This window comes from Theropithecus gelada, chromosome X, assembly GCF_003255815.1.
Source record: "Theropithecus gelada isolate Dixy chromosome X, Tgel_1.0, whole genome shotgun sequence".
In the NCBI taxonomy this organism is placed as follows: domain Eukaryota; kingdom Metazoa; phylum Chordata; class Mammalia; order Primates; family Cercopithecidae; genus Theropithecus; species Theropithecus gelada.
In genome coordinates this window covers 24,417,149-24,441,775 of record NC_037689.1, presented here as the reverse complement: position 1 = coordinate 24,441,775, position 24,627 = coordinate 24,417,149, and the positions used below count along the sequence as shown (strand labels likewise).

Genomic DNA, 24,627 nt, shown 5'->3' with positions numbered 1-24,627 from the left:
TTAAAAAACAAAAACAAAAAAAAAAACACCTTAGGAAGTAATTCTGTTTTCACAAAGAGCCAAGCTTGGCAACCACATTTTACCACTGGAGACATCCAAGGCCAGGATTTGCACAGACGAGGCCCTTGGCATTTTTGTTTGTTTGTTGAAGTCAATTCGTGTATGCCTTTTAATTAATTTTATTAATATTTTTTCTTATTATTTTTGAGATGGAATCTTGCTCTGTCGCCCAGTCTGGAATACAGTGGTGTGATCTCGGCTCACTGCAACCTCCTCCTCCTGGGTTCAAGTGATTCTCCTGCCTCAGCCTCCAAAGTAGCTGGGACTACAGGCCATGCCATCACGCCCAGCTACTTTTTATATTTTTAGTAGAGACAGGGTTTCACCATGCTGGCCAGGCTGGTCTCGAACTCCTGACCTCAGGTGATCCACTTGCCTCGGCCTCCCAAAGTGTGTGGATTACAGAGGCGAGCCACCGCGCCTGGCCTGATTTATTTTTTTAGAGATGGGGTGTCACTATGTTGCCTAAGCTGGTCTTGAACTCCTGGGCTCAAGCGATTCTCCTGCCTCAGCCTCCTGAGTAGTTGAGATGACAGGCACATGTCAAAACTATTTTGTGCCTTTTTAGATGTAGAACGCTCACTCATGCAAAAATATTGTTCAACGAAAAATTGCCAGAGAGGCCTGCTTTCAAAGGCATGCTGGAACTCTAGACCCAAGCACACACTGCACAGATGCATCTTCAGTGCCTCGATGGCAAATGACCCCAGAGCTTTGGTACTCCTGCACAAAGAACAAGAAGAAGGAGCTTGATGTGGCAAAAAGCAACACTTCCAAAGGGAAAAAGGAAGACACCACAATTTCCATTTGAAATAGCCACCCTTTCCAGGCATGCCTTTCTTCAGACTGGGTTGAACAGCTGGGCCAGTACGTGGCATGGCATAGGTGAGGGACACAAGGCTGCTCCACGAATGAGGCTGCCATGTTGGGGGGAAGAGTGCCGTCACTGAACGCACGAACCTGCTCCAGGGCTGATGCTGCCGCCCGCTGCCCCCTGCCCCCTGGGAGAGACAGCTCTCTATTCCTCCCCTCCCTATGTGCACACACTCCACAGTACGATTTCACAGTGTTCCCCATCCAGAGGTGGAGCTGCATCTTCATTCTGAGAATCCAGGCTTAGCCAACAGAATGCCACACAAGTGAAGAGGTGGTGGCTGTAAGCCCAGGCACGCTTCTCTTCATGCTCTTGGTACCCTGCCTGGTCACCATGTGATGAAGCCTGGCCTGGCTTCCTGGAGGGATGTGACAGCCCACATGAAGCTGAGATGAGCCATTCCACCTAAGGCCCCAGATATATAAGAAGACGTGGGAAACATGGTCAAAGCTCTGGCCACACCTACAGCTGACTGCACACAAGAGAGGGAGTTCAGAAGAGACCAGGAGGACCACTAGAATGGTTTCAGCCCAAATTGCTGACTCACATAATCATGAACATAATACATGCTTGTTATTTCCAGCCACTAAGTTTTGGGGTCTTTTGTGACACAGCATAGCTGACTGATACGTACCTTTTCCTCTCTCCCATCTCTTACAAATCAATCAAGTACAATCAATTGTTATTAAAAAGTGGTCATCCAAGCTGACTGTTTCTCTTTGCCTCCCTTGCCAAGGCTTTAATTCAGCCTGCCATCATTTCCAAGGGGTACTGAACTGGTCTGAAAGGGGGTCTCCCTGGGCCTTAGTGAGCCCCCTCAGGTCCATTCTTCACCCACACATCAACAGGGGCAGGCTCTTTCCCATGAAGGTTCTATGAAGTGCAGACTCCACCTCTGCTAACCTGGCGGTCTTTCCTGGTCACCACTGCATCCTTCCCTGGTTCCTGTTGCATTCCACACCCTGGCTACACAATTTCTGGTGTCCCCACGTGTGTATCCAGCTCTACCTAGTACACTATCTTCCCTGACACCTCACTCTTCTCCTGGACACCTCTCACCCATATTTTGGGGGACTGGCTTGGATATTGTTCTCTCCAGGAAGCCCTACCTCCCTCACCTAACCCAGTCTAGGAGTATCCCTTCTGCCTTGCTACAGGATCCCATATGTTCCAGCAAATTTTTCATCAGATCTGACTGCAATTACTTGTCTATTTGCCTTGCCTTTTCCATCCCTGGACCTCACTTTACACCATAGAGGGAAAAAGGAGAATCAATAAATTTTTCTAAGGATGCCAACATACCCCAAAAATATTGATACTAGTACTCTGCATGTTCATTGAAAGGCAGAGGTCAGCTTCAATCACTTTCTCCTCCCCCATCATTGAAAACTCACAAGAGCCTTGGGGTTGAGCACGTTTACTCTCAACTTAAACTCAAGCAGGCGTCAGCCCAAATCTCCAAGAGTATGACTCTTAGGGAATGGGGAACCTGTTCTCCCAGCAACACAGGACACAAAGTCAGCCTTCTGGGCTTCAAGTTCTCCCTCCTTTGACCTGAGATGGGATTGACAGTGCACTCTGATGGCTTCTTTGGGCAGAGTGTTCATAGCTTCCTTTCTTCTGTCCTTCTTGGGTTTCAAGTTAGTGCTGGTCAAAGAAAGGGGAGTAATGGCGGTACTGGGAGAAGTGCAATGGTCTCAGCACTCATTCACAGCCTTACTCTGAGAGCTAAGGGGCATCTTCTGCAGCGAAAACCAATGCTTGCCTCTCCTTTCTCTCAACTCTGATTGGTCCTGTGCTGAAGGTCAGATATTGTTGTTCAGAAGCTACTTTATATACAAAAAAAGTGTGAGTGCTCCATGAAAGTCGTGAGGTTGGGAAACAGAAGCCCAAACAGCTCCTCCCAGCACTGATTTAGGAGAGTGTGCTCTTATTAAAGGTTGGGACAAGGTGAGTCAATCAGTTACCTTCTGGATTGCCATACGTTGAATGGTGATCTCCACCTGTAAGCGGAAAAGGACGTTCGTGTTTATTCAGCAGAGCTTACGGAGTGCCTTCTATTGCTGGGCACTGTCGAGGATGCGACTGTGAACACAGCACACAGATCCCTGTTTTCAGGGAATTTACATTCTTGACGGGGGAGGGGGACAGCCAAGCAGCATAAGGAGCATAAGGAGGAGGAATGTGAATGTGTATGCCATGTCTAATGGTCATTAGCGGAATGGGGATAATACCAGGGAGAGGGAGATGCAGCCTTAATTTCGGCATTGGGGAGTCTACATATGTGCGCATGCAAAACACACACAGGCTGACAACTCCATGGAGACACATGCACACACACACATGCCATTCATACACACGTGCCATTCATACACACGTGCCATTCATACACATGTGCCATTCATACACACTGACATGCACAAATGTGTGTGCACATGCATACACACATGCAGCATGCAACAAACGTGCAACACACAGGCAGACAAGCACGCATACACATGTGCATGCACACACGCATTTACACACATGTGCAACACGTAAATACAAACGCAACACAAAGCACACGTGCACATCCTACACATCCCCACATACACACACATGCACATACCACACATACAGGCAACAAAAGCACATATAAAGCACAATTCGCCTAAACATACACATGTACACATGTGTGCACATGTTAACACATGTATGCATAAACACGTGCATGTACACACAAATATGCACAAACACATTCATGTGTGTATGTGCATGCCTGTACACACGCATGTATATGCACAATCCACATGCACAGATACACATGATATATTCGTGCAGTATGCACATGCACCACACGAGCACACCCAGATGCACACTCCTGCATCTATCCACGTGCACACATGCGCTTGCACACCCTAAATGTATGCATGTGAATGGATACACACGGGAAACATGCAATGTATATGCAACCCAAGCACAAACATGCACACATGCAAAATGCACAAGCACATGCCAACACATCTGTGCACATACATATAAACATGCATGCGCTCAAACAATCCACATGTGTGCACACCGACACTTGCACATGTGCACATGAAATCCACATGCACTTATGAGCATGATTACAAAATCCACATGCACATGTGCACATGCATGCGCACACAATACACACAAGCATACCTGTGTGTGAACACATGCATACACACACATGTGCACACACATGCACCCAGTACCACCTGTAAGTGGGCCAGAGTTCCTTTCAAGAAATTAAGTCCTCAGGGCATGCACGACATCTCCCCCCAGCATGGATGACCAAGGAAAATGCAAATTAGAGACCCGAATCGCCAGTTAGTTGTTGTGCATTGGATAAAAGCATCAGCTTCCCATCAGTACAGACAGTGTGTTAGTTATTTGCAAATGGACAGCTTTGCCTCACATATTCTGTAAGACATAATTCCTTTACCATAAGTATTTCCATAACGAGAGTTGGGTCTATAGCCCCGTCTTCCTGAAGGGTAGAAAAGAGACCATGAAATGCTAGATATTGCTCAGGAAATCTACATGCTCTCACAGAAGCAAGCAGGTCAGCAAACCTGAAGCAAGATGCTCTTAAAGGCTGCAGAGATTCCAGTGGCTCTCCCAAGGCCAGGGAAGGTGCACAGGTGTCGTCTGGCCCTGTTTACTGTTTACACTGGTGGCTGAAGGTGCATTAGATGTACATCCCTGAGGGTCTCGAGGCCTGACATAGATGGGCAAATGTGTTTCCTTGGGCGTAAAAAAAAATGCCAGCAAATGTTGGTTAAAAAAAGAGAATAGGAAGAAAATACAGGCCACAAATAGTAATCATAACCCATTTAAAAAAAAATTCCTCCAGGTTGGGTGTCGTGGCGCACACCTGTAATCCTACCACTTTGGGAGGCCAAGGCGGTAAGACCACGTGAGCTCAGTTGGAGCCTGAGAAACACAGTGAGACTCCATTTCTACTGAAAAAAAAAAAAATTAGCCGGGTGTGGTGATGTGCACCTGTAGTCTCAGCTACTTGGGAGACTGAGGCAAAAGAATGCTTGAGCCCAGGAGGTGGAGGCTGCAATGAGCTATGATCACGTCCCTGCACTCCAGGCTGGGCTACAGAGTGAGACTTTGTCTCAGAAAAACAACAACAAAAAAGTTTTTCTACATTTTTCTAACGTGTTAAGAGAAATTTTTAAAAATACAGATTTGAGATTTTTAAACTAATGCTTTGTGCTGATTTTGAAGTGAAATGACTTATGTGGATAATGGGTTCTATGGGCTGAACTATATTCCCGTCCAAATTCACAGGTCACAGTACTAATCCCGAGGGCATCAGACTGTGGCTGTATTTGAACACAAAGTCTTTAGAGAGGTGATTAAAATAAAACGAGATCACTAGGGTGGGCTCTAATCCAATAGGACTACAGACCTTATAAGAAGAGATGGGGACAGAGACACACACAGAGGGATGACCCTGTGAGGACACAAGGAGAAGATGGTGTCTACAAGCCAAGGAGAGAGGCCTCAGGAGGAACCAGCCCTGCCCACACCTTGATCTCAGACTTCCAGTCTCCAGGACTGTGGGAGAAGAAATCCCTTTTGCTTCAGCCCTCCTGACTGTAGGAATTTACTATGGCAGCCTTAGCAGACGAAAACACTGGGTGTTAGAGAAACTTGTCCACTAGTATTTAAAGACCACAAGTGCAACATTTTCTCCCCACTCTCCGCAGGGAGGCCAGACTTTGGGCTTCCCTCCGCGGCCGGCCGAGGTCAAGCCCCACCCCTCAGTGCTCTGCATGAAGTTAGCACAGGCCTAACACTCTTTGCCTCCTTCAGGGATGCAGGGAGAAGCCGTGTAACTCATCCCATGGCGGCGGCTTGCATCCCAGCCAGCAGCTCCATGCTACTGTTAATCCGAGCACTGATCACAGCCTCGCTTTGCTGGGGCTGGAGAGCAGGGGTCCAGGCAGGAAGGGAAGCAGAGGCATCCTCGAAAACAAGCGTCATGCTCCCAAAACTGGGCTGTGCCTCATGCACGCTTGATGCGCTTGGCCCAGCTGGCCCTGCCAAGGACCACAGGGCTATCTGCTATTTTCCGGCAGTTTTGCCCCAGGGATACAGCAGCACCCTGACCAGTAAGCTTTGATCCATTCGGGAGCCAGATAATGGTCCCCAAAAAATGGCACAGTGCAGACCTACTGAGACTAACTTCACAGGAAAACGGGAAACGATCAGGGCTCTCTGGAGAGCCACTTGCTGAATCATTTCTTTCTAACTGATGAGTATGCCAGAGAAAAAAAGAAATGTCCTGAGCAGCTCTCTCTCTGTAGAGGGAATTTTTAGAGAATCGTGCATGGGGTGAAAAGGCTCATTCATAGGCTGTAGGGGTGTGGGGACAGCTCACTTTACATAACACACTCCAAGGTGGGCCGGGTATGGTGGTGCAGGCCTGTAATCCCAGCACTTAGGGAGGCCAAGGTAGGAGGATCGCTTGAGCCCAGTTCAAGACCAGCCTGGGCAACATGGTGAAACCGTCTTTGCAAAAATTGTACCTGAGGAAATGACGACAGTGAAAGAGGCCAGACCCAACTGATTCCATCTTGCTTCTAACCCTTAAGCTGTCCTTGTTCATTCCCGGGCATAGGCCGAACTAACTTTGGGAAGGAATTCAGTTCATGGTTTGACTCTGAAACAAAACTGATCATAGCCTTTCCCTGAAAACACCTCCTTCTTGCCTGGGGACCAGTCGGCCTTTGTAGGACTAACAAATTAGCTACAAGATTAGAAATTATGGTTTAGGGCAGGGTGCGGTGGCTCACACCTATAATCCCAGCACTTTAGGAGGCCCAGGAGGGTGGATAGCCTGAGATCAGGAGTTCAAGACCAGCCTGAACAATATGGTGAAACCCCGTCTCTAGTGAAAATACAAAAATTAGCCGGGCATGGTGGTGTGGGCCTGTAGTCCCAGCTACTGGGGAGGCTGAGGCAGGAGAATTGCTTGAACCAGGGAGACGGAGGATGCAGTGCGCCGAGATCACGCCACTGCACTCAAGCCTGGGCAACAGAGCAACACTCTGTCTCGAAAAAAAGAAAAGAAAAGAAAAGAAAAATTATGGTTTAGGGGTCGTGCAGCGTCTGGCTGAAGAGTCTGAACCTCTGCAAATTGCTCCTGAGGGTAACATCACTATTGTAAAACGTAAGCCCAGTGTTTGAGATATTTTGCAGACCCTGAACTGGATGGATGAGCTGACACCACCCAGACTGGTAATCTGGCTCAACCAGGTCTGCCATCCACCCAGGAACAGAAAACAGCAAGAAAACCTCACTTCAACCCCCTATGGCTCCATCTCCAACCTGACCAATCAGCCCTCCCCGCTTCCCAAGCCCCTACCCGCCAACTTATCTTTAAAAACTCGCCCCTGAATGCCTGGGGAGACTGATTTGAGTACTAATAAAACTCTGGTCTCTGGCACAGCTGGCTCTGCATGAATTACTCTTTCTCCATTGCAATTCCTCTGTCTTGATAAATCAGCTCTGTCTAGGCAGGGGGCAAGGTAAACCCACTGGGCAGTTACAACAGTGAGACCCTATCTCTAAAAAAAGTTCTTTCAATTTAGCTGGGTATGATGGTGTGTGCCTGCAGCCCCAGCTCCTCGGGAGGCTGAGGTGGGAGGATCTCTTGAGCCCAGGAGTTTGAGGCTGCAGTGAGCTATGACTGCACCCCTGCACTCCAGCCTGGGCAACAGAGTTGAGACTCTGTCTCTAAATAAATAAATAATAAAATAATAAAAAACTACTCCCAGTGGCTTTCTGTAAAAATATTAAATTTGGTCTTTGCCTCACATTTTCAGTAAAGTTGAAACCGCCTTTGCAAAAATTATAACAGTGAGAAAATTACGACAGTGAAAGAGATCTGACCTAACCGACTGCATCGTGCCTGCAGCCTTCAAACAGCCCTTGTTCATTCCTGAACACAGACTCAGATAACCATAGGAGAAATTTACAGCTTAACATTCAAACAAAGATAACAGCCCTTTTCCGAAGCAAACTCCCTTCTTCCCTGGGGATCAGACTGTCTTTGAAAGACTAACAAAGTAGTCACAAGATTAGAAATTATATTAATAGGTTAGGAGCCATGCAGCCGGAGGCCACAAGATTCCAAACCTCTTCAGGTGCTCCTAGGGATGGCATCACTATTGTAAAACCTAAGGTTGAAGTTGAGATATTTTTTAAACCCTGCATTGAGATGCACCAGCCGGCGCCACCCAGACTGGTGATGTGGCTCAGCCAGCTCTGCTGTCCCACACAGGAACAGAAGACAGCTAGAAGAACCCATGTCCATCCTCTGTCATTCCACCTCCAACCAACCACTCAGCACTCCCCGCTCCCGGGTCTCCTGCCGGCCAAATTATACTTTAAAAATCCCAGTGTTCAAATTTTGGGAGAAGCTGATTTGAGTCATAAAACTCCAGTCTTGGCTAGGTGCAGTGGCTCATGCCCGTAACCCCAGCTCTTTGGGAGGCTGAGGTGGGAGAAGCACTTGAGGCCAGGAGTTGAAGACCAGCCTGGGCAACATAGTAAGACCCCATCTCTACAAAAAATTTTTAAAAATTAGCCAGGTGTGGTGGCACACACCTGTGGTCCTAGCTACACAGGAAGCTGAGGCAGGAGGATTGCTTGAGCCCAGGAGGTTGAGGCTGTAGTGAGCTATGATTTCACCACTGCAGTCCAGCCTGGGTAACAAAATGAAACCCTGTTTAAAGAAAAAAAAAGCAAAAACTGCAGTTGGTATAGGAGTTAAGAAGGAATTACTTAATTACTTAGGCACATAGCAAGGGTATGGGAGTCCTCAGTAAGGCTTTTCTTTTTAATGAAAAGCAGCCCCAAATAATTTTCTAACAAAGAGCAGCCTGTAAAGTTGAGCTGCAGACATAGACAAGCCAGCTAGGAGCTTGCATGGGTGAATGCCGGCAGGAACTAGGGCCTAGACACGTTCAAGATGGCGGCTTCATCTTCCCTCCTCTTTGTCAGCCCCATGTACAATAAGAAGCAGACAAGATGGCACTGACCAACTGGAAAGCCTATTTGCATAATAAGATTAGGGTGGGGCCACCAGCCTTCCCCACACACTATGTAGAAGTCATACCTGATGGAACCAATCTGTGAGCCCTATGTAAATCAGACACCGCCTCCTCCAGCCTGCCTATAAAAGCTGCTGTGGTCTACAACCTCTCAACTTTTTCAGATGTTTCTCTCTCTCTCTCTCTCTCTCTCTCTCTCTCTCTCTCTCTCTCCCTCTCTCCCCCCCCTTTCTTCTATTACACTTTCAATTCCTTAACCCACCCACATGTGTCTGTGTCCTGAATTCTTTCTCAGCGTGCAACAACGAACCCCAGGGTATGTACCCCAGACAGCATAACCGTTTCACAGGCTCCCGTTCAGTCAGCTCTGTGTGAATTAAACTCTTTCTCTATTGCAATTCCCATCTTAATAAACCAGGTCTACCTAGGTAGTAGGTAAGGGGAACCCCTTAGGTAGTTACAGAAAGATGGTGGAAGGAACTCATAGTACGTTGAGTTGAAGGTGGTCAATTCTTTTTGGTTTTTTTTTTTTTTTGAGACAAGGTCTCAATCCATGGCCCAGGCTGGAAGGCAGTGGTGCTATCATGGCTCACCGCAGCCTCAAACTTCAACCTCCCAAGTAGCTGGGACCACAGGCACACACTTCCATGCCCAGCTAATTTTTGCATTTTTTTTGAGAGACAGGGTTTCACTATTTTGCCCAGGCTGGTCTTGAACTCCTGAACTCAAGTGATCCACCCACCTTGGCCTCCTAAAGTGCTGGGATTACAGGCGTGGGCCACCATGCCCAGCCAAAAGTGGACAGTTCTTGACCCCAGGTAATGAGCACCTTGTCATGAGCCCCCTCCCACCCTGAAGCTTGTCTATGTCACAGGGAGTGAGTTCTGAGGATGAGCTACCTATAGGGCCACAGCTATTGCTCCTTTGAAGTGGACAGTCGAGCGTCATGCATTGCTTTCATTTTGTTGAACGGATCTGATGACAACACTCGCTTCAGAGGTAATGAAGATGACAGACATCAAAATATTTTACTCCAAAATATATCGCTTTGCCTTATTTTGAAATTGCCGCTCCAGGGCCAGCAGACTGAGGTGGGGAAATTGGCGTCTGTAGAGGATCTTTGCTGTTGCAGCCAGGCCCTCCCTTTCTAAGCTTTTCCTGGATGTAGGAGAGAGAAACTGAGACTCTGACACCTTTACAGGTCTGAAAAGAAACATTTACCATGGTTGTCTCTGAGTGCTGGTACCTGGGAACCTTTATCTGCATAACAAGGACCCCCTTGCAGCCAGGCCTTTTCCTGTCTGCCTCTCATCACCTGGCTTGCCACCTGTTAAACCTGCTTTACCAACATCACCTATTTTGGGCCATGCTCTGAGCCCACATTCTTCCTGCAAAGAACAGCAAATAGCAAACTCAAATAGCAAAGACGTGGAATCAACCTAGGTTCCCATCAATGGTAGACTGGATAAGGAAAATGTGGCCCACGTACATTGTGGAATATTACACAGCCATAAAAAGAACAAGATCATGTCCTTTGCAGCAACACGGATCGAGCTGGTGGCCATTCTCCTAAGCAAACTAACGCAGAAACAGAAAACCAAATACCATGTGTTCTCATTTACAAGTGGGAGCTAAACACACAGTATGCACTGTGAAAGGAAATTAAATTTTGTGATCCTGAATTCATTTAGTCAAAGGGAAAAGTCAAGCTGGGAATTGGGTCACATAAATCTGCCTCCCCATTTTGGTTCCTAAATAAAATGGCTACAAGATGAAAAGCTACACGTCTCCCCCATATTTTGCCCACAAGGAAATTCCTAGTGAGCTGTGAAGATTTCACCATGACAATGCAAATCGATAGCTTATCTTTACAGGTGCAGTCACCCCCGCCCACCAGACACAAATCATATGTGATTGCTCCCCTGCCCCATTTTGTCCAGATTATCTTATGCAACATGCAGATTCCCTGCATTTTCCCTCTGCCCCATTTGTCTATGTCATCTTATGTAAAAAACACAGATGCACTGAGCCAGACAAAAGCATGAATAACTATTTTCCCTACCTCCCACTTCCATGAAAATTATGTACTTCTCAATTTCCCACCCTTTCCCCTTTAAATTTGGAGCCTTCAAAATCATCTTCAAAGAAGGGCACAGACCAGTCTCCTGGGTGCGCGTCCTTAACCTTAACTTTGGCAAATAAATCTTTTAGACTCGTCTCGTCGTTTTTCTCGATTGACAACGTGGACACAAAGAAGGGAACACCAGACACCAGGGCCTACTTGAGGGCAGAGGATGGGAGGAGAGTGAGGATGGAAAAACTACCTATGCTTATTACCTGGGTGATGACATAATGTGTACACCAAACCCCTGTGACAAACAATTTACCTATATAACAACCCTACACAAGGACCCCTGAACCTGACATCAAAGTTAAAAAAGATGCTCTATAAGCTTTTGCATCCCATTGGTGGTTGAGTCTTGGTTCTGAAGGTTTGCGTGTATATCCACTCAATACATTTGTATGCTTTTTCTCCTATTGATTAAGCTGCCTCGTGTCAGAGATTCAGAGAAAACTTAGGGAGCCAAGAGCCTTGGCTCTCACAAAGCCTAATGAGACCATATCTGAAAAAAAAAAAAAAAAGAAAAAAAGTACTTCCCACCTTGCCAGAGCTCTTGGCACATATTAGTTTTAACCAATGGCTACTCAAGGCCAGGCGCGGTGGCTCACGTCTGTAATCCCAGCACTATGGGAGGCTGAAGAGGGCAGATCACCTGAGGTCAGGAGTTCAAGACCAGCCTGACCAAAATGGTGAAACTCCATCTCTACTAAAGATACAAAAATTAGCCAGGCGCAGTGGCTTATGCCTGTAATCCCAGCACTTTGGGAGGCTGAGGCAGGAGAATCACTTGAACCCAGGAAGCCAAGGTTGCAGTGAGCAGAGATCATACCACTGCACTCCAGCCTGGGCAACAAGCAAAACTCTGTCTCAAAAAAAAAAAGGAAAAGAAAAGAAAAAAAGAAAAGAAGATGGTTACTCAATTCATTGAAGGTGTGCAAAACTCTTAACAAAGGGAAAATGTTAAAATGGAGACAATGGTTTAAAATCCGCCTCCAGAGTGTTTTGTTCTTGTTTTCTTTCTCAGGGATGACATTTTGCTTCAGTCCTCCTTTTCCAATCCGGAGAGGATCTGAGGGTTTCAAGGTCCCCTGATCTCCATGAGAAAAACTCAACCAAGCCAAGAGCCTGTTTATGGCTCCTGCAGAACACTGCTTTCATTCTGGGCATAATCACCGACCAAAAGAGTTATCTTTTTTTTTTTTTTTTTTTTTTTTGAGACAGGATCTCAGTCTGTCACCCAAGCTGAAGTGCAGTGGCACAATCTTATCTCTCTCTGCTCACTGAAGTCTCCTGGGCTCAAGTGATCCTCCTATCTCCGCCTCCTGAGTAGCTGGAACTTCAGGCACATGCCACCACGCCTGGCTACTTTTTGTATATATGTATTTTTTGTAGAGACAGGGTTTTGCCATGTTGCTCAGGCTGGTCTCAAACTCCTGGGCTCCAGCAATCCTCCCATCTCGGCCTCCCAAAGTGCTGGGATTACAGGCATGAGCCACCGAGCCCGGCCATTGAAAGTGTTTTCTATTCTGTTTGAAGTAAGTGAGCTGCGCCCCTAAAGAATTTCCAGTTTGTTGGATGCTGTCTCTCTCTAATTAGTTGTATAGTTCTTTGCTCTGTTTACTTTTACCTAAACAAAGGTGTGTGTGTGTGTACGTGTGGCTGCACCCACCCTCCTGGGGAACAGAAGCAGAACAGTCCAGCACAGACAGGTTCTCAGAAGACCAGGCACCGGCACACAGCACCCCACTCACCAAAGACTCCAGGTAGAAGGCCCAGGGCAGAATGCAACCGGGAGCCCTGGAAAGACGACCCCTCCCACCCTCCGCCCACCACCGCGTGCCCAGATGTGGGGGTACCATGTGTGTTGCCGGAGTTGTCATAACTGGAGTAGCCACCGCCGCCACCTCCTGTTAGACAGAGAAGGTAGAGTTGAGGGATGTTCAGGTGTCCTAGCGTGGCGTTTCCTGCAGGTGTTGGTCTGTCCAGCTCATTGGGAATGGCAACAAGTCGTGTGAACGTGTCACTGCCAAGAGAGCTCCAAAGAGTGACCAGTAGGGGAGAGTGAAGGGTGGCCCCACCAAAGCGTCCTCTTCCCCGTGGGAAAACTCATGCCAACACTGAGCTGTAGCTATAAAAACACTTTGGCATCACAGGACAAACATTTACCCCGGGGACTCCAAATTCACGCAGGCGCACCCGCTTCCTGCCGAGAAACTGATAAGAGACCAGCCACCCCTACTCCGGATTAGGAGGACCTTGCAGCAGATGGTCTCAATCACAAATATTCTTAGTTTCTCCTTTCAAAAATAACTAGTAATTTTAGTTTATTCCTGATTGTTATTGTAATAAATTCTAAGACAGTGCTCTTTATTTATTGCAAGTAAACACGGCAGAAAAGATGACTGGATGCAATCTGGTTGTCCGAAGGATGCAGATCCAGCTTTGCAAAATATGTGGGACAAGTCCTTTATGTCCTCTAAAATAAAATTGCAAAACTAAACAGACCAGAAACCTCACATGCTTGAAAATAAAGCCTCAAAGATCACACTCTTCAGCCCAATGTTGTATGCATCTCCATCTCCTATTGTCTGTACTTGTATTTCTATATGAAAGATTCTTGGTAGACATTCACCTCCAATTATAGAGAAAACTTCATATTAGAAGTGTTTATATGTGTCTGTGTGTATCAAGATATATGTACATATACAAAGGTATATATACACACACCCCTAAATGTATATATACATATACATGAAGGGACCTATATACACATATATAAAACAGTATACATATATATAAAGGTATACATGTATACATAACAGTATAGAAACATATGTAAGCTACATATGCATACATATATGGAAAGACATTTACAAATGTGTGTATATACAAAGAATGCATATATACACATAAAATATATACTTATATAAGATATTTATACCTATATAAAGGTTGTATATAGATATATAAATATATTTATGAAGATATTTATACACATAAAGACATATACATATGCATATATAAAAGTGTACATATAAATGTACACATACATATATAAAAGCATATATACATAAAGGTATATATGTATATATATAGATATATAAATAAAGGTATATAATTATATATGTATAAAAATATATATTTATATAACATAGACATAAAACATAAAAATGTATATAAAATGTTTATGTATGTAAAGATATATTAAAGACATATAAAGATACATTAAAAGATATACATATAGACCAGGTGCAGTGGCTCATGCCTGTAATCCCAGCACTTTGGGAGGCCGAGGCGGTTGAATCACGAGGTCAGGAGCTCAGGACCAGCCTAGCCAAAATGGTGAAACCTCGTCTCTACTAAAAATACAAAAGTTAGCCGGGTGTGCTAGCAGGCGCCTGTAATCCCAGCCATTCGGGAGGATGAGGCAGAGAGTCGCTTGAACCCAGGAGGCAGAGGTTGCAGTGAGCCGATATTGCACCACTACACTCCAGACTCCAGCCTGGGTGACAGAGCGAGACTCCGAGTCAAAAAAAAAAAAATGTATATACATATATAAAGACATATACCTATATAAACATATATACACATGTATATATAAAGTGTGTGTGTATATATAACATATATAAAAGTATATACACATAAAGGTATATGTGTACATATATAAAGGCATTTATACACACATATAAAGAGATATACATATGTATATATAAAAGTGTATATATAAATATATACATACATAAATAAAAGCACATACACACAAAGGTGTATATATACATATATAAAGATATATAAAGGCATATATGTAATTATATATGTAAAGATATATATTTATGTAACATACACATAAAATATAAAAATATATATAAAATGTATATGTATTTAAAGATATACATGATACATTTTTAAAAGATATATTAAAAGATATACATATAAATACATAAATATATATAAAAAGCATATATCTGCATATAAATATAAAGATATATATACACATATAAAACATGTACCTATGTAAAGATATATATAAGGATATATATAAAGTCAGGAATATACATATATAAAAGCATAGAAAGGTATCTACGTAGTGTATATATACAAAAGCATGTATATACACACATGAAAAAACCCGTATACCTACATATGTAAATGTATTTGTATATATTTAAAAGTATACACACACACAAATATAAAGATATATAAACCTTCATATACACACAAATGAAGATTGAGAAGCATGCAGCTATATAAAGGTGTGTCTGGACATATACAGCCACACTTACACTATACAAGTCTAAACAGAAATGACCACAGGTGTTTCAGTGGACCCTCCAGTTCTACCTGTTCATTTTGTTTCCATCCAGCCCACCAGCCTGGAGAGGTGGACAGATGCCCAGACCGCAAACCCCACTGATGCGGCCATGGGGCCTTCTCTGTCATCCCCTGCACCAGCCTATCGTCCACCCGTGACCAACTCTGCCCCAACCTCAGGCCTCTCATCCCCAATCTCAAGCCTCTCATCCCACCCTCTCTGCGCAAATACAATGTGTCGCGTCTGGAGAGGCTCGGCACCTACCTGCAGGCGGCCTGGGCCTGGGCGGGTAGCGTCCGTCATCACGGTCCACATCATTGAAGTAACCTGTGGGGCAGAGCACATGGCATTGCTAACGCGACCTCTCTAAAGGTCCCCTTCACACCAGGTCCGCGTTGGGGGCACTGGGACAGGTTTTGGAGAAGAGCGTTCCGATGCCAACTGGCTCTTTCCAGGACGCCCACAGGCGCCAGGAATTAAATTACCTTGTGGGCTGGCCGCCTGGCCTGCAAGGAGGCGTGTGCAGGGCCCAGAACGTTTGCAGTGTGGTCTCCTATTGCAGCTGTTTGCCCACCTTCCGCTCAAAGCCCTCCCAGGGCCAACCTTGAGCTGGGGTGAAGCTCCGGCTGTGGTGTCTGCCTGCTGCCTGGATCCCTCTCTCTCTCTCAGGGTGCCCCGTCTCCAAATCCCCTGCCCTTCCCTCCTTCCCTGGACGTTCTCCGCTGCCCCTGCCTCTGGGACCTCTGCGCGCCCCTTCCCTCTGCTCCCTCCTGGCCGTCCTTCCTGGATGAGCCAACGTCACCTCTCACCATGTCCTCGTCCAGCTCTCCTTCTGCCCCGCCTCCCACCTAGGCCCGTCCCCTGCTCAGAATCCTCCAACATCATCTCATATCCTGCCCCTCCCTAGTCCTTAAGCAAGCCTGGAAGGAGACTCTGGGCTTTTCCTTCTCTGCTGATGGCTCCTCTCGTCCCATCAACCAGGCACCTCCCCCAGGCTTCTCCATCACCATAGGCACGCTCCTAACCCCACCCCTCACGTTGGCAGTGGCCGATTTCCCAGGCAGAATTCCAGTTCCTCAGGTCCCCACAATCCACTCTCCTTTTCTCTTTCAAGTTTCTGCTCAACTATCTTGTCTGAAACCAGCACCATCCCCCTGTCTCTCTCTCGGCTCCCCAGGGCACAGCCACTACCCACCCCAATAGATTTGTTTCATCCATTCATTCCTGCTCCTTATTGCCCTGACACATGAGATCTACCTGCTTCCTCCCAAAAAACAGAGGCACCTGCAAGACGGAGAAGATCCCAGAGCCCTGAGAATCCACCCTGAGAGAGCTTTCTCAATAACCCAAGGCTGCTTTGCAAGCCTCATTGCCTAAGACGTCCTTTGCTACCCTGACAAAGTTCCCACTGCCGCGTTCACCTGCGCTTCTGCCCTCTGACGGTGTCTGTCATAGACTGAACTACTTCAGGCTCAAATGAGATCCAAGGAGACCTTCCTCTTATGGTTCCTGGACCCCGAATTAAGCCTTGGACTCTGCCTTTCCTCTCCAAGATTGGTCAATAGATAAGTAATTAGGTCTTTGGTCTTGGTCTATAAGAAATCCTTGCTAACGTGCACTATTGTCACTCTGCGGGTGGGAAACATGCTGATTGGGTTTATTAAGCATGTGAAATGCAAGCTGGGTGCAACCCAGCACTTTGGGAGGTGGAGGCGGGAGGACTGCTTGAGGCCAGGAGTTGGAGACCAGCCTGGGCAACATAGTGAGGCCCCCCATCTCTACAAAAAATACAGAAAGTTATCTGGGCGTGGTGGTGTGCGCCTGTAGTCCCATCTGCCAGGAGTATCGCTTGAGTCCAGGAATTGGAGGCTGCAGTGAGCTGTGATCACACCACTGCATTCCAGCCTGAGTGACACAGAGAGACCCTGTTTCAAAAAAGAAAAAAAGTATAAAATACAAAAGGCAGAGTGGTTGTTCTGCTTTGCTGTAGCATGGACCGTTCCCTCAGCACAGACGCTCCAGAAATGCGGGACTGCCGGTAAGTGAGTGCCCTAATCTGATCCTGCAGTCGCACAGGTCTGTGAAGCTGAAGTCCAGTCGCATGCACAGAGGCTCTGGGGAGTTCAGGAGACATTGCACCTGACTTAAAAGGTTGTTTCCTAGGCTGGGCTCAGTGGCTCACATCTGTAATCCCAGCACTTTGAGAGGTCAAGGCAGGAGGGTCACTTAAGGCCAGGAGTTTGTGACCAGCCTGGGCAACAGAGGGAAACCCTGTCCCTACACACACAAAAAAAAGAAAAGAAAAGAAAGAAAAAGAAAAAATTAGCCAGGTGGGGTGCTGTGTGCCTGTAGTCCCAGCTGTTCAGGAGGCTGAAGTCAGAGGATTGCTTGAGCCCAGGAGGTGGAGGCTGCAGTGAGCCGTGATCCCGACACTGCATTTCAGCCTGGGCAACCAAGCAAGTCCCTGTCTCAAAAAATAATAAAAAAGGGATGTTTCCTAAAACAGCTTTTTTATTTTTACTGTTTTTGAGATGGAGTCTCATTCTGTCACCCAGGCTGAAGTGCAATGGCATGGTCCCGGCTCACTGCAACTCCAACTGAACTCCGTCTCCCGGGTTCAAGTGACTCTCCTGCCTCGAGCTCCCAAGGAGTTGTGGTTACAGGTTCCCGCCACCACTCCTGGCTCGTTTTTGTATTTTAATGGAGATGGGGTTTCACCATGTTGGCCAGGCTGGTTTTGAACTCCTGACCTCAAGCAGTCTTCCCACTTCGGCCTCCCAAAGTGCTGGGATTACCCGAATGAGCCACCACGCCTGGTCTCTAAAGCAGCTTTGAACAGGGAACCTCTGACATAAAGATCCTTTATTCATGTCTTGGTGGACGAATGCTATGAATCACAAGACCAGAGCCTTTTGAGGAGGAAGAGCTATTGTGGAGCTTTCCAGGAAATGGAGTTGAAGCTCTACACCCTGATGAAGGGATGTAGAGGTAAGTCTTTCATTCATGAATCCAGCTGTTTGCCTGTTGGGACTCAAGCATTAATGACTTAACTGACCTTCATCCAAGACTCATTGTGTGCCAGGCATAGCTTTCCAGACTGGGGAATGCAGCAGTGAATGAAAGGCAAAAATCCATGCCCATGTAGAGTTCTCATTCGAATTCAAAGGAATCAACTAAACACAATTGCATGGCGTTGCATGTAAGAACATATCAAGTAGTATGGAGTACAGGAATGCAGAAGGAACCACCTCCTGGGGGAATACAGTCTAGGATAAAATGCTGTGGTTTTGGAGACTTGCAGGAGGTGAGTGAGTGGGCAAAAGTGTGTTCGTTTTTCTAGGGAAGAAACACAATTCTTCAGTTGCAAGACCCAAGGGAAATGGCACTGGGACATACCCAAAGCTTGTTTCCTTGGATTTCATGAAGAGTGCCTTGAACCCTAGGAATATGACAACATCCAAGCAACGTCCTGAAACAATCAGAATCAGGGGAACTCCCAACGGTTAAAGCAGGTAGAGAGAAGATGACACCCAGTGTATCTTAGCTTCCCTGATCTGCACACATTTGCCCCAACAATGGAATCGCTGAGACTCTTCCAACTTTACAGACCAGCATCTCCTTCCTGAGTATCTCACGTTCACGAGACACAATTGCCAAGGTGGAGATGGGAAGCGCTGTAGGAACACAGGCAAAGTGGCCACAGATAACTCTTGCAGAGGGAAGAATAAGTGAGCAGAACACAGACCAACAACAACAACAAAAAAAAAAAAAAAAAACAAGAAAAAAATTGCCTTCCTCCATCATAACTTGAAACGTCTTAGTGTGCATGGTTTTTTCAGTCAATGTCATCAAAAAATTTAAATGTATTTACTATCAACTAAATGTAATCCCCAGGTGCTGGTGGATATAGAAGAACTGAACTCCTCGCAAAACAATGTCTGTGCATTTCAAAAGCGACTGGTCTTTCACCATGGAGATGAGAATTTTTAAGTCATTAAATAATACTTGTATCCAACCACCCCCCCCCTTTTTTTGAGACAGAGTCTCACTCTATCACCTAGGCTGGAGTGCAGTGGCACAATCTTGGCTCACAGCAACCTCCGCCTCCTGGGTTAAAGCAATTCTCCTGCCTCAGCCTCCCCAGTGGCTGGAATTACAGGCACGCATCACTGTGCCCAGATAATTTTGTATTTTTAGTAGAAACGGGTTCACCATGTTGGCCGCTGGTCTCGAACTCCTGACCTCAGGTGATCTGCCTGAGGAGACCTCGGCCTCCCAAAGTGCTGAGATTACAGGTGTGAAGCACTTCTTTTTTTTTTTTTTTTTTTCCTTTTGAGACGGAGTCTCACTGTGTCTCCACAGTGACACTTGGAGACACAAGTGTCTTGTGTCTTGCGGGTTCAAGCAATTCTCCTGCTTCATCCTCCTGAGTAGCTGGGATTACAGGCATGTGCCACCATGCCCGGTTAATTTTTGTATTTTTAGTAGAGACAGGGTTTCATCATATTGCTCAGGCTGGTGTCAAACTCCTGACCTCAAGTGATCCGCCCACCTCGGCTTCCCAAAGTGCTGGGATGACAGGCCTGAGCCACTGTGCCTGGCCCCAGACACTTCTAAAGTGGATTTTAATACTGATTACCAGGCTGGGCCACAATAGCTGGTGCCTGTAATCCCAGCATTTTGAGAGGCTGAGGCAGAGGATTGCTTGAGGCCAGGAGTTCAAGAATAGCCTGAACAACACAGCAAGATCCTGTCTCTGCAAAAAATTTAAAAAATAGCCACACATGGTGGTGCACATCTGTTGTCCTAGCTACTTGAAAGTCTGAGGGAGGAAGATCACTTGAGCCCAGGAGTTCGAAGCTGTGATTACATCACTTCACTCTGGCCAGGGCAACAGAGCGAGACACTGTCTCCAAAATAAATAATAAAATAAAATAGTAAAATAAAGTAAAATAACATAGAATCAAATAAAATGGTAAAATAACATAGAATCAAACAAAATAATAAAATAAAAATAAATTTAAAAAATAAATTTAAAAATACTCATTACCTCCACTGTTGCCGGGATTGCCAGGCTGGGGTTGAGGATGTGGCTTTGGCCTTGGGTAGATATCTGTTGAAAAACAACAGGATGATTTCAGAAAAATAATGACATCTTTCAGGTAGATACCATCCATAAATAAGAATGCCAAAATACAGAAAAGATGTAACTGCCCATTGCTTTTATGGAGCTTATTCATCATGTAGACAATATTCATAATACCACCTCAGAGCTTACAATTAAAAAAAAAAAAAACTTTTATTTTTGTGCCCTAAACTTACACCACTGGTGCTTTCGCAAGAAGTCCAGGGCTCTCTGAAATGAACAGGGCAGAAAGTGTGTTGTTGACCTTTCCCTGTTTAGGCACAGAAGTCAGTCACCAATATTAGGATAAAACATCTGACCTTTTGATAGTGTATTGTATTTCCATCTTGCTTGAGTTACACCCTTTCATTTGAATTTGTTTTGTTGCTGTTTTGAGACAGGGTCTTGGTCTGTTGCCCAGGCTGGAGTGCAGTGGTACAATCACAGTGCCCTGCAGCCTCGGCTTCCTGGGCTCAGACAATCCTCCCATCTCAGCTGCCCATGTAGCTCAGACGACAGGTGCACACCACCACAGTTGGCTAATTTTTAAAATTTGTGTAGAGACAGGGGCTTGCTATGTTGCCCAGGTTGGTCTCAAGCTCCTGGCCTCAAGCAACCGTCCTGTCTTGCCTTCCCAAAGAGCTGGAATCATCATAGGCATGAGCCACACTGAGCCTGGCTACATTTGAATTTCTTAAAACTTTTTGCAGTGACTTTTGCATGTTCCTGAAGTTTACCATGAGTTTTCTGCCCTAGGACTTTTTTTTTTTTTTTTTAAGACGAAGTTTCACTCTTATCGCCCAGACTGGAGTGCACTGGCGCGATCTCAGCTCACTGCAACCTCTGCCTCCTGGGTTCAAATGATTCTCCTGCCTCAGCCTCCCGAGTAGCTAGGATTACAGGTGTGTGCCACCACGCCTGGCCAATTTTTGTATTTTTAGTAGAGATGGAATTTCACTATGTTGGCCAGGCTGGTCTTGAACTTCTGACCTCAGGTGATCTGCCCACCTTGGACTCTCAAAGTGCTGGGATTACAGGCATGAGCCCCCACTCCCAGCCTTGCCCCAGGACTTTTGCAGGTGACATTCCTTCTGTCATGGCCCCTCCTGTTTCCTGTCCATCACTTTACACACTCCCTAAATATTGGAAGAATCCATTTGTCACCTGGAAAAGCATTAGCTCATCCCTCCTGTCTCAGCTTAAGTGTCCTTTGATTCTATTCAAGCAGCTGAAATGAAATCATCAGTGCAAGCTCTTTGCACAACATGAGTCTGTATCTCCAACACCTTTTTGTCACTTGGCTGGAAACTTTATTTTCTGTACCCATTTTATATTCCTGGTACCTGGCACTGCCAGTACCTGGCAAGTGCTTATCCACATTGGCTCAAGAGTGAAACTACTTTAATTCACAAAAAAGACAAGGATGTTGTTCTCAAAGCCTTCAGAAAGGCATCTCAGAACACTGGAAATCTGGGCTGAGAATGACTAGTTTTTCACTTCTCAGAATAGTCTCTCTCTCGTTCCCTTTCTCTCTCTCTCGAGACAGGGTGCTGCTCTGCTGCTCAGGCTGGAGTGCAGTGGTCAATCATAGCTCACTGCAGCCTCCACCTCCTGGGCTCAAGTGATCCTCCTGCCTCAGCCTCCTGAGTATAGCTAGGACTACAGGTATGGACCACCATGCCCTGCCTAGACTCTCTCTCTTTTTTTTTTTTTTTTTTTTTTTGAGAAGAAATTTTGTTTTTTTGCCCAGGCTGAAGTGAAACTGCGTGACCTCGGCTCCCTGCGACCTCAGCTCCCTGCAACCTCTGCCTCCTGGGTTCAAGCGATTCTCTGGCCTCAGCCTCTCAAATAGCTGGGATTACGGGTATGCACCACCATGCCCAGCTAGTTTTTGTATTTTTAGTAGAGACAGGGTTTCACCATGTTGGCCAGGCTCGTCTTGAAATCCTGACTTCAGGTGATCCGCCCACGTCGGCCTCTGAAAGGGTTGGGATTACAGGCGTGAGCTACCACACCCGACCTAGACTCTCTTTTGAGGTCTCTAAAATGACACAACTGTGGGGGATTATGGAAACTTGGGGGCCAGAGGAGTGGGGACTGGACACAAGAGAGCTTTGGTTTCCAGGCCGGAAGGCACTGCCTGGAGCTCACAAGCTGCATATCGGTGGCTTGGTTCAGGAAGTCTCTGGGTGCCTCCCTGTGAGGTCAGTCCTCCCTCAGAACGCCATCCTCTGTGAGCTTCCCCCCCTCGTTCACACACACAACCTCCAACTGCATGGATTCCTGGGCGTACTCCTGAGGCCTCTCTCCTGGGCTTGGAGACTCCGTCTTCTCCCTGTGTCCCCACAGGGTCGTCCCTCTGTGTGTGTCTGTGTCCTCATCTCCTCTTCTTATGAGGTGTCTTAGTCCATCTCAGGCTGCTATCACAGAATACCATAGACTGGGTGACTTATAAACAACAGACGTTGATTCTCCCACAGTCCTGGAGGCTGGACGTCTGAGATCCAGGTGTGGGCTAGGCTGGTTCCTCCTGAGGCCTTTCTCCTGGGCTTGTAGACGCCGTCTTCTCCCTGTGTCCTCATATAATTTTTCCTCTGTGTGTGTCTATGTCCTCGTCTCCTCTTATTAGCATACTAGTCCTATTGGATCAGGACCCACCTTAGTGACCTCATTTTACCTTAATCTCCTTCTTAAAGGCCCCATCTCCAAAGGCAGTCACATTCTGAGGAAACTGGGGGTTAGGACTTCATCCTATGAATTTGCAGGGAGACATAATCCATCCCATAACAGCTTGCCTCAGACAGAATCCGTGCCTGTCTTGTTACTTTCAAGACAACATGGGGCCGAGCGTGGTGACTCACACCTGGAATCCCAGCAATTTGGGAGGCCAAGGCGGGCAGATCACCTGAGGTCAGGAGTTTGAGACCAGCCTGGCCAACATGGTAAAACCCCGTCTCAACTAAAAATACAAAAATTAGCTGGGCGTGGTGTTGCACACCTGTAATCCCAGTTACTTGGGAGGTTGAGGCAGGAAAATCTCTTGAACCTAGGAGGCGGAGGTTGCAGTGAGCTGAGATCGTGCCATCCTGCTATTGCACTCCAGCCTGAGCAATAGAGTGAGACTCTGTCTGAGAAAAAAAAAAAAAAACATGGATAGGAGCTGCTGGGGTCAGAGAAAAGAATTGGTGAAGTGACGCTGACATCTCTCAAAGGGACAAGCACAGACATGAGAAGCAGAGTCAACAGTTGGCCTGAGAAATGCCACAGGAGCTCATGGAAGCCAAGAAAAATGTGCTGCATTTCAAAGGGCACAGAGAGAATCTTGGGTTCCTCTAGATCAAATACTAAGGGAAAGAGACCACTGAGCTCCAAGCATGACTGGAGTCATCCTGAGAAAGCTGGTTGATGTGTGGTAAATACTTATAAATCCTCAGCCACCTATCAAGTCAATGGAGGGAGAATGAGAAAGAGAACTTGGAAAGGCCTAGGACATTCCATCTCTGGGGTCTTCCCAATGTTGCCCATCAACAATTGCCTTCGTTGTCTGAGAGACTGTTCCAGAACACCCCATCTTGGAGGGATGTTACACATTGTTTTCTAGGGCTCTTCTTCTTTCTCAAGATACACATTGGGGAATCTAGGCTAGCCTGGGCTCATTTGGGCTAGCCTGGGCAAGAACACTGGTTAAGGGGAATTTCTGCTCATGAACCACAGTATCCATAATTAAGTTCCAACCAGCTTCATTTTTCCTCTTCCTTTGGTGCGTACGTTAAATTTGCTCATTTCCTGTGTCAAATACTCCATGTTCTCATGTTCAATTGTGAAAGGAAAATAAATCTTGGGACCCCAAAATCATTAAGCCAAGGGAAAAGTCAAGCTGGAAAAAAAAAAGTCAGACCTGCCTCCCATTTTCTTTCTAAATAAGATAGCTATAAAAATTTTTTTTTAAGTTTTTTAAAAGCTACATACTGTCCTCACAATCTGAGGAAAGTAAACTGTTTTGTTTACCCTACAACAGTTCTGAGGAATTTCAGCCTGGCAATGTACACTGAGAGC

At 46.1% G+C, this 24,627-nt stretch overlaps 1 protein-coding gene across 4 annotated transcripts in view; it reads right to left on the bottom strand.

Annotated features, from left to right (window-relative positions):
* The window catches only part of XG (Xg glycoprotein (Xg blood group)), a 66,012-nt gene that overhangs the window by 5,348 nt on the left and 36,037 nt on the right, over window positions 1-24,627 (bottom strand). For 2 of the 4 annotated variants that reach the window (XM_025373602.1, XM_025373599.1), the window contains exons 5-9: window positions 20,494-20,559; window positions 15,711-15,773; window positions 12,991-13,041; window positions 4,383-4,427; window positions 2,902-2,937 (exon numbers count right to left, since the gene is read on the bottom strand). In XM_025373602.1, coding sequence (XP_025229387.1) covers window positions 2,902-2,937; window positions 4,383-4,427; window positions 12,991-13,041; window positions 15,711-15,773; window positions 20,494-20,559 — 261 coding nt within the window. The remainder of the gene's footprint in view (window positions 1-2,901; window positions 2,938-4,382; window positions 4,428-12,990; window positions 13,042-15,710; window positions 15,774-20,493; window positions 20,560-24,627) is intronic. The other 2 variants (XM_025373600.1, XM_025373601.1) reach the window with 2 other exon arrangements.